Source organism: Emydura macquarii, unplaced genomic scaffold, assembly GCF_026122565.2.
Source record: "Emydura macquarii macquarii isolate MOO-44397 ecotype Brisbane River unplaced genomic scaffold, CSIRO-AGI_Emac_v2 contig_1230, whole genome shotgun sequence".
NCBI classification, from domain to species: Eukaryota; Metazoa; Chordata; order Testudines; family Chelidae; genus Emydura; species Emydura macquarii.
The window spans coordinates 7433836-7443843 of record NW_027131367.1 but is presented as its reverse complement, the minus strand read 5'-3'; the positions used below and the strand labels follow the sequence as shown (position 1 = coordinate 7443843).

General features: G+C 43.4%; 1 protein-coding gene across 1 annotated transcript; it reads right to left on the bottom strand.

Annotated features, from left to right (window-relative positions):
* Window positions 1-1568: 1568 nt before the first annotated feature.
* On the bottom strand, window positions 1569-6917 carry POLG2 (DNA polymerase gamma 2, accessory subunit). Its single transcript, XM_067547810.1, is given in 9 exon segments — window positions 1569-1766; window positions 2772-2872; window positions 3213-3293; window positions 3605-3745; window positions 4604-4777; window positions 5199-5304; window positions 5454-5580; window positions 6143-6562; window positions 6565-6917. Coding segments are annotated over 9 exon segments (1566 nt in total). The 5' UTR covers window positions 6815-6917; the 3' UTR covers window positions 1569-1600.
* Window positions 6918-10008: the final 3091 nt, after the last annotated feature.

Genomic DNA, 10008 nt, shown 5'->3' with positions numbered 1-10008 from the left:
AGTCACATCAAAAATCTGATCCAGTAGCTGTTGGCATGGCAGGCTGTCCCCCTAAAGGATCCATGTTGGCCTTGCTAACTACTACTACCTGCCAGGGAGCAGCTTTCTGGGGCTCCCAGGTATGATTTTTTACTTGACCAGGACTCCCACATGGCATTGCCCCAGTTGTTTCTACTTCAGGACTTGACATGACCCACAGACACTGAGTTAACTATTTCCCTGCCACAGCCATTTCAACTCAGATCTATATACTTGAGCCCCAGCTACAATACTTAGGAGTGTAAGACCAATACATTAACCACTCCATATTGCTCCCTCACTCACCCTGTGCCAAACAATTTTTTCCTATCTACATAAATGGATTGCTTGAAAATAAATGTTTACAGCTTTAGTAGTTCAAATTGTTCTGGTATCCTTGAAAGGCTAAAGAAACCACTAATAATATGTCATATGCCAAAAATGACAGCAGTCTAAACACTGAACTGGAGAACAGAGGCCATGTGGAGAAACATATTTCACCTGCTAACATAAATACTGCCATCTCTAAAAACAGTGCGTTCAATGACCTTGCTTTTCAATGGACTTTCCCCACATTTAAATTTATGCATCATGCATTAATTCCCGTTTATCTTGCCATTGCAGCAGAGACCTGCATTTGTCACCATGTATCAGCAACATCTGTATTATCTAGTTGTAACAGGGACTCTCAACCTAGGAAAACTTACCCAACTCACTGAAAATATCTATTTTTTCCAGGAGACCAAATCCTCTAGAACAGCAGTTCTCAACCTTTTTTTCCCCCGAGTACCACTCGGGCCAGGTACAGTCGGGTCAAGTACCACTTGACCCGACTGTACCCGAGTACCACTCGGGGAAAAAAAAGGGAGGGGACTTGCGGCGGGGTTTCGCGGCGGTGGGGAGAGACGGGCGGAGGGATTTCGCAGCGGAAACAATACCCGCCGCCGAAACCCTTCCGCCGTTTCCCCATTTTCGGCGGCAGGGTTTCACACGGGCAGGTGGGAGGGAGGGCCCTTCCAGCGGCGGCGGATTCAGAGGCGCGTGTACCACCCAGCCTTCCAGTAAGTACCACCAGTGGTACGCATACCACCGGTTGAGAACCGCTGCTCTAGAACATGTCTTCCAGCCTGCACTGCAGAAAGAGACAAAACCAGCTGTGTTCATCATAGGGCAGTGCTAATCATGCTTATCAGCAGAGCTTGCCAATTGAAGAACATCCCACACTCAGGAAAACTTACCCTTATCTCAAACTGGCAGGCTCTGCAGCTGAGCATGATTAGCCCTGCTCTACCCATTATGGACAAAGCTGGTTTTGCCTCTTTCTGCAGTACAGGCTGGTAGATTTTCATTGAGGATCTGGGTTTGATAGTGAATGAGTACATCACAAAGCTTTATCAGTATCAGTTTGAAAGATGTCATGGGCACTTCCCCACATAATGAATGGTATCTGGCAAACAGAGTAAGGTTTTGTGACTCAGACTTCCTGGCTTGTACTTCATCTGTGCCACTGATTCAGTGTGACACTTTGGAAATCAATTTACACACAAAGATACAAAATTCCTTTTATTAGAGAGGTTCTAATTTATACATTTTTAGCTGCTGTAATGTACTTAGTTAAAAAGTCCTTCAATCGAGAGATGTGCATCATTTCTTTCATGGTGGTGTCTCTGCTTCTCAGCTGAATTACTCCATTTTCCAGAGTAGCATCACTGATGAAGATAGTGAAGAGGACACTCATCTCATCATACCTGCCAAAGAACGCTGTCTCAATATTGTTGCCATGGTGTGTGACAGATTTAGATTGGGGTTATATCCCAAAAGAATGTAAAAACAACAAGAGTCCTATAGCACTTTAAAGACTAACAAATTTAATGCCTGCAGGCATAAGCTTTTGTGGGCTGTAATCCACTTCGCTGAGCTTGAACTTGCTATGTTCTATGTCCGATATGAAGATGCCTGTTCTCTTACTTATAGCTCCTTTTCTTTCTCTAGTTAATTGTGGTAAGTTATTAGATTCCTTTGCAACAAAAAAGGGAGTTTTATTTAGTAACCTACTATAGAGACATTTTTCATGGGAAAAATGTTATAATTTCTCCATTATTTACTAGCAGACCAGCCATACTTTGAAGAGTATTGAATATGAAGATGACTCATTAACTTTGGTTTGTTGAAAAACTATTAATGTTAGGAGAAAACCACAAATCGAGATTCTTTTCACTCCTTAATCAGCTTGTTTTGTAGGTTGATATGAACCACTCCCAGCAATCTTAACTTGCATGAGCAATTCTTACTCAGCAGGACTGCTTGTGTGAATGAGAATTACTCAAGCTGGTATGGATCCTAGGGCTCGGTACTATATAACAACTGTTTCAAATCAAATGGCTTAAGAATGAAATGCAGAAGTCAGTCCACATGAAAAATTGGATGCCAGCTGCTTCAGTAGATTAATGATTCACTTTAGGAAACCACAGTTTTCAGATGGGATTTCCAGAATGGTTTATTATTAGCAGTTGAAGAGCAAAATAAAAGTTGAAGTATGAAAAATAAAAAATATACTGAAATCCCTCATTCTTTAAAGTGAACTACTTCAAGGGGTTTTTTTATGTTAGAGATATCAAGTCTAATCTGTATTTTAGTAAATACCTTCAACCATTTGGTTACTGTACCTTATGACTTTATACTGAAATCACATTCATTTTTGCTAGCTTAAGGAAAGCCACCTTTTCACTTGATATTTTATCTTTTTTTCTTACTTTGCATAGAGTTGCTCCAGAGGTGTCTGAAGGGTTTCAAGATACCCAGGCCACACAGAAATTCCATTCTCTATCAATTCGTTGAACAACCCCTGACACACCTAGAAAAAAGACAGTCTTTAGAGGTTTAAAATGTTTGGAGAAGGAGTTATACATTTCATATGGGATTAATCACAGTGGATCTAACAGACATGCCGCTAACCCCAAATCCATATGGCACTTCCATAGCATTTAGGACATATGGACCCCTGCAGGGCTCCCTAGACCCTGTTGCCCAGTGAAAATGGTACTGTTTCACTGCAGTGAGGGCCCTCCATGCCCATGAAAGAGAAGCAGAATTTTCCCCAAATGAAAAAAAGTTAAAAAAAAGTCAGCGAGAATTACAGCACAAGACTAGATCTAATTTCAATTCCCCCAATTAAACGCTTAGTTACAACAAACCTGTCTCATCTCCATTGTTGGGCCTCTTCCAACTTCCAAAGCGACTTTTATTGGTGTTAAACAAGGGTGAAGCTTAAGTACCTAATAATGTTGCAAGAAACACATTACTGGACATTTACATTAAATACACGAAACAGAACTAAAAAAGTAATAATGAGATATACAGGAATATTCAGCCATATTTATGTTTTTGAAATAATGAAAAATAAATGCTTTGTTAGCAAATATATTCAATATGTACAGTCTTGTGTTCTCATAAAAAACAGAAGTCCAGATTAGAATAAAGAGAGCCGTATTTGATATAACACTCAACAGACTGTGTTTTGGTTTGTAGCTTCCTAGTAAGACTATTTCACAATCTCTTCTCCCTGACACACACGACAAGAAGTCACCTTTCTCTGAAGAGTTTTCTTTCTTATTAGAGAGCTCTCAGCGAGCTGCAGAGAATCACAAAGATATGCTAGCACTCCTTGGTCCAGATTGCTGCTCACAGACAGCACATGAGGAATAACATTCTTCCTTCCATCTCGGCCCTGCCAGAGAAACACCACAACAAAAATACATTAAGCAACAGCCCTCAAAGTAAAAAGTTTATTTAAATGAACGAGAACAAAAAGGCACCAATCCCAAGATGGGTTCCTTCAACATAGATTAAAAACAAATATATATTAAAAAACAACGAGCAGGAGCAACTTCACAACACATGGCCATATCTAATTAAAATTTGTGTAAGGGAGAGAAGCATCCCACCTTCCTTAAGTACCGCCTCTTAAGCAATATCTCACCAAAAGCCCTCCAAGATGATAAGCCTTACCGCTTCCCTCATCCCAACAAGTTAGGGCTATTTCAGACCCAGGCTATTGGGTTCAAAAGGAGAATACCTTGCCAGCAGCCAAGGGGCTCCAGCTTGAGCACCTTTGTTGATCTCAACTGTGGCAGAACAGCAGGGGAAAGAGGAGGTCTCTCAGGATTTCAAGTCAATGCCAAAGCCTTAAACCACACATGTAAAGGCAACTAGTGCAGATTCTACCGCACTAGTGTAACATGCTCACAATAGGATACTCTACGTAACAAATGAGTACCACAATTTGAAATATTGTTCCCCACACTGTTCTGTCAATGTACCTCAACTTCAAGGGATCAGCTCTGGAAGTGAGAGAATAGCACCGTTTCTATGCTCATTCTCTGCCCTTCTATTGATTTGTTTTGAGACCTGATAAGATCATAGTCCAAGATGGCATGACTGCAGGCTAGCAGTCACACTGTGTTTGTTTCAAAAACAAAATTTTATTTACATTAACAAACTGGATCACACCAAAGCAAGATTTGTATCTTATAAGGCTTTCCCAGGGAGCAACATTTTAAGTACAGTGAAACTAAGTGAATCTTACTTGTAATTTTGATTTATCTCCTGGATACATTTGTAACAGTTCGTTATCTCCTAGATTCTGCAACGTTTCTATTGGTTCTTTTCCCCAAGGAAAGCTGTAGTACAAATTACTTCCTTTTCTTCCCTCTTTATCTTGAAAGTCACTGCTGCTGAAGTTGGATGGGCCTATTGCAAACTGAAAATTAGAAGTTTAAAATGTCCATTTATTGTACCCATTAATTGAATGGCAAATGATAACTCCTAAAATACAAGTACAAACCCAATGGCCTGTGCCCATTTAAGAATAACAGTTTTCAGAATTCCAAAATGCTACATCAGTTACAGCACCCGAGCCCCCAAGTCACCCAGCAATCCAAATTGAGTTGTCGTTTTCCAATTCCCATTATAAACAGTTGGACAGTGGTCTTGTGCACTCTTACGTAGCTCCTCTATTTTATCCCATAAGTTGTTGCATCTCAGTGGTGGATATCTGGCAATATCATTCCATATCACCCCTAAAAATTCCTTTCCCTCCTTAAAACATAAATGTTAAAAGTGGCAGCCCAATATTTTCAAGCTTAAACAGCAGTAACAAATGTGCAGTGAATATCAAATACCTTTCTCCACCACTGGAGCCGCTGACGTAACCAGTAATCAAGCCACTGTCCTGCAGTTCTGGCAGAGCTAAACCATACAAGGGAAGACATTGTCCTTTCGCCTATTCTTTAAACAATAGCAAGGGCAGCAAGTTAACTCCTTAAAAAATAATAAGGGAAAAGCAAGATATAGCATTCAAAAATTTATCCAAAATGAGTCTGCATTTCTGTTTGATTTAAATATAAACAGAGATTTGTCAGTTTTCATTACTGTACCTTGCAATCCTGTCATTTTGATATTCAGTGTCCAGAACAGGATGAAAACATACTCCAACCTGTGCAAGTCCACATGGCAGTCTCTTGTTTACCAGTTCTAGACAATTAATATATTGCTCTAGAGCACCTGTCATGAGACAAATCATTCATTTCTGCAGTGCTAGAAAGCGTTTTAATTGTAATTAAAATTAAATCTAACTTACACACAGAACAGTTAAAGCACAGACATTAGCAAAGAGGAAAGACAAAAGTAAAGGTAATAAGAGCACAAAACTATATAGGTTAGCTATGTGCACAACTTCATAATTACCATAAATTAATTATAGTGTTTTGCATGCACCAGCTCTGCCATTTGGACTGCTATTTCTGAGATAACTGGTGGAAAAATCAGTTTTCACAGGCCTGTCTTCCATTTTGACAGAACAGTTAAGGGTCACATTCACATTTAAGCACCACAAGCCATGATTACATTGCTTCAGTACCTGATGAGGACACAACTGGGGCACACATCATAACATGAAGATGCAACCGGTATATCATTGTAACAGATTTATCTCATCCAGTGGGATCATTATAAATAGGTCCCACCCGGCCATTGGCTCCCAACCAGCACAGATAATAAATAAGAGATCAAGCCTGCAATTTCTAAACACGATATTATTCATTTGGAGATGAGACTAAGAACATACCATGAAGAAGGTCCTCTCGCAGCATCCCAGATGTCCCTAGCATGTTTTCCAAAACTGCAGCTATCTGCTCTTTGCTTAATTCTTTATTCTGGATGATTTCACGCAGGGCTCCAGCCTGTATTAGCCTGAAACCCTCCCCTGCCGGCAACACACCAGCTCCTGGAGCATGATGTAGCAGAGCATCCACTGCAAACACTTGCTCCCTGGAAACCACCACTGAGGCCCACCATTGAGCTGCCATGTTCTTCCTCAGCTCCATCCCCAGGGGCCCAAAGCCTGGGTGGCAGCCCCTCAGGTAAGAGTCCCAAGTAAGTGCCTGCTGGTGGTCCCCTCTGAGGAAGTGCCTCCTCTGACAGATATCCAGCAGCACCTCACTGCCCTCCCAATGCTGCCCCTTTGCACTGCTGCTGGGGTCCCCCCGTAGGGCCGCAATTGAGCGACCAGGGGCCCCAGGGAAAACCTGAGGGACTCCCCCTGCACCCCAGGAACCCTCACAGCAGGCCTGGGGAGCCCCACCTGCACCCCAGGGACCCCCAATCTGTGCCTCAACTGGATCTTGGAGGCGCCCACCTCAGGCCCCAGCTGCCTCCCTCTCAGGGAGTGGCTGGGATCAGGGGCCCCAACCCGAGCCCTGCACCAAAGCCTGGCCCCCGAGCAACAGCTCACCACCATGGTAACCAGAGCGCTGCCTGCCCTTGGGGGGGGAGGGGCGGGGACGGGAGAAGGGGGGGAGGGGAAGAACAAATGCCGCCGCCGTGCAAGACTAGGAAGGGAGAGACTGAGACTTCTGAATGCGCATGCGCACTGCACTGGGGACGGGCGATGATGCGGCGGGCGAATCCGTACGCAGCCAGGCTAGCGGGCGGAAGAAGAACGCTCTGGGGCATGCGCACTGCTCTGCCAGCGCTGGGAAAGGCCCACGCCGAGCGCATGCGTAGTTCCCCTCCTATTGCTGTTAACTGAGTGCTGAGCCTAGAGTCCCGCCCCGCTCTCCCTTTGGCTGCGTCGACTTGCGCGGGGACATGGGGGCCCAGCTTCCGGCGCCGGAACCGTAGCCCCGCCCCCGCACCGCCTCTTTCCCCTGAGGCCTTCCGGTTTGTTGTTCCGTTCGGGCAGAGGGCGGGGCCTCGGGGCAAAGAGGACGAGTGGGAGGCGGGGCTAAGGCCCGCTTCTCAGCCTGCCCTACTGCACCCAGCAGACCCCGCAGGGGAGAGGCGCAGCGCCGGCAGGGAGCTGATTGATCTCCTTGTCAGCCCGCTCCCCCAGCCGCCTAGCGCAGCCCCGGCCCTGGTTTGCAGCTGGGGGGACAACGCAGACCCCTGGCCCCCAAACTACACCCACGTTAAAAAGTGGGGGGCATCCCCTCCCCCCTTCCAGCACCCCTGCTGGATAACAGCACCCCGAGGTTCAGGGCTTGCCGTGCAGCTGAAATGGTTGCAGTTTGAAGTGACACTTTTTTAATTAAAAGAGAAGCCCAGCAGTACTGGTGTTTTTCAAACCAGTGCAAAACATGGGTCACTGATAAGGAAACACCTTAAAGCATGGATCATTATGGACCAAGCAGTTGGAACTGTGCTAGCCCCCAGCCAGGCATAGCCCCTGCCCTGAGGAGCTTGCAACTGATGGCTCTGATCCTACAGAGCCCCCCGGGGCTCTTATCAGATACCAGCACCCACTTGCATAGAGCTGATTGTAGGAGTGAAACCTGAGGCTACTTCCTACTGGCTTGAGGTTGTTGTACCCATTCCTTCACCTATTGTGACAGCCCATGGCATTTGGTGACAGCTCTTTCTCTGCTTTCCCCCTCCATCATGCACACAAATTCGTGTGAACAAACGAACCAGGAGATAGAGTCAAATCACAACTTTCCAGGGTGTGGGGGATGATAGCTGTAGTCCACTGAGCTTGAATGAAGATAGGACTATGGAAGGAGGATGTGGGATGGTGCTCTAGATATATATGTGGTGTGAGGCCCTTGGATGCACAAAGCCCGCTATGGTGACAAAGACAGGAGATGCCCACTGCAGTTCTTGGCAAAGCAGCATTGTTATAGACAAAGGCTTCTAACAAAAAGGTTCCCTAAGCTAACAGAACTAAAATTGCATAGATGGGACCTAATGTTCTGCTGCAGGCATGCCTTGCTGAGCAGAGGGAAGTTTATCTGGTAGTTCTGCTAATGAGCTCCCAGCTGGCAGTCTGACTCACTACTACAGCAGTGGAAATTTCCATACATGCAGGGTTTGCTAAATCATGGATTTAAACTAGTTCCAGTAGGTGGAGCTTAGAGAGGAGTAAGCATTCAATGTGCTCTGCATGTTATGAAAAATTCATGCCTGTTCACATTTCAATGATTCAGAATAATCCCATCATTGGTTCTTTGCCACACACACTAGCCTTATAAACTAGAAGAGCAAGAAATTGAAAATAGAAGAGACAAGAATTGTTACTAGGTCACTAGGTTAGCCTGATGAGTTACACTGCTAAGGAAAAGAAATCCAGTTTAACACCCATTCTAGGATCAGAATCTTGCTAGTTTCAATAGTATTTACAAACCAGAGTTGGCACTAGCAGGGATAGTCGTGTCTGAGAATGAGGCATATCTTCTATACTAGTTCTTAGTGGAAAAGATTCCTGTTTACACCCAGTAAGAACCTGTGTTAGAACCCTGCTAGTGAGAAGCATGTTTTGATTAATTATATGAGTTATAATTAAAGAGTTCTGAGCTCATTATGAGCAGAGATAAATAAAATAAACTCACTGTAAAACTACACCTGACCTAGACGTCACAACTTGCATGGCAAAACTTGTGCTGTTTATGGAACTGTCTGTAAGAAAATCTTTACCATAGACAACAGTAATATAACCATTGAAGTGTACTCATTTTACAGATACAAGGAATTGACTTGCTCAAGGTTCTTACTATGGAACACATTTTCCCTCCCCTGAAGTTTACTAATCTAAATCAGGTAAGACATACAAATACATGGGACAATAATTCAAGTGTAACATTTATTTTTTAAAGCTGTGCCACAGTTGATAAATTAGTACCGTTATTATGATGTACAGAGGGAAAGATACTGGCTTAATAACTCACATCACAGCTAGAAGTGGGTAGTGAATAATCAAAGGAGTTCTCTTGCTGTTTAGGATGACTGGCATCTTCTCTGTGACTACAGGAAAAACCAGTCCTAACAAGTCTTGATTTATTAAATCCACAACCTGTTGTGTGTTTCTGCCTTATGGTTGCTGGCAAGTGTTAGTTTCACTAGTTTGAAGATGACCTCAAAAAAATCTCTGCTAAACTAGTACAAAATCATGTCAGTGGAGTGCTCCTCCCTGTGCATTTCCCAATGAACCTCCCTGCCTTTGGTGTTATGACTTGTAATTAATTTTTCTGTGTTTCCTTGTAGCAAACACCACAAAGCAAATGAACGTGTCACATTTTGCTTCAAGCTAAGGAAGGGAGAGGTCATTGGTTCACCAATTCACCTTTGTTTAGCTGTCTATGCCTGCTTTTTAATTTTATATGAGGAACAAGGCATCAATATTTTCCTGTTTAATATAAACAAAACATTTAAAATTGAAATTAATTTTATATGGATTTTTAGTTATCACACAAACTCTTGATTTCAGTTTATCTTTAAGTAGACACTTAAATTGGAGAATCCATGGTAAACATGCCAGGTTTCAAACACCTCTGAAATTCATACATATGGTTCTAAGTAGGACTGACTTGGTCCTTCATCCTTCCACAATAGATAAATTTATTTCCTTGCCATTTATTTTGGTAGAGGTCTGAGGAAGATCCCACATCCGTGAACGAAGCTTTAGAACTTATTTACATTGTGGTAGCATGCAAGGACTCC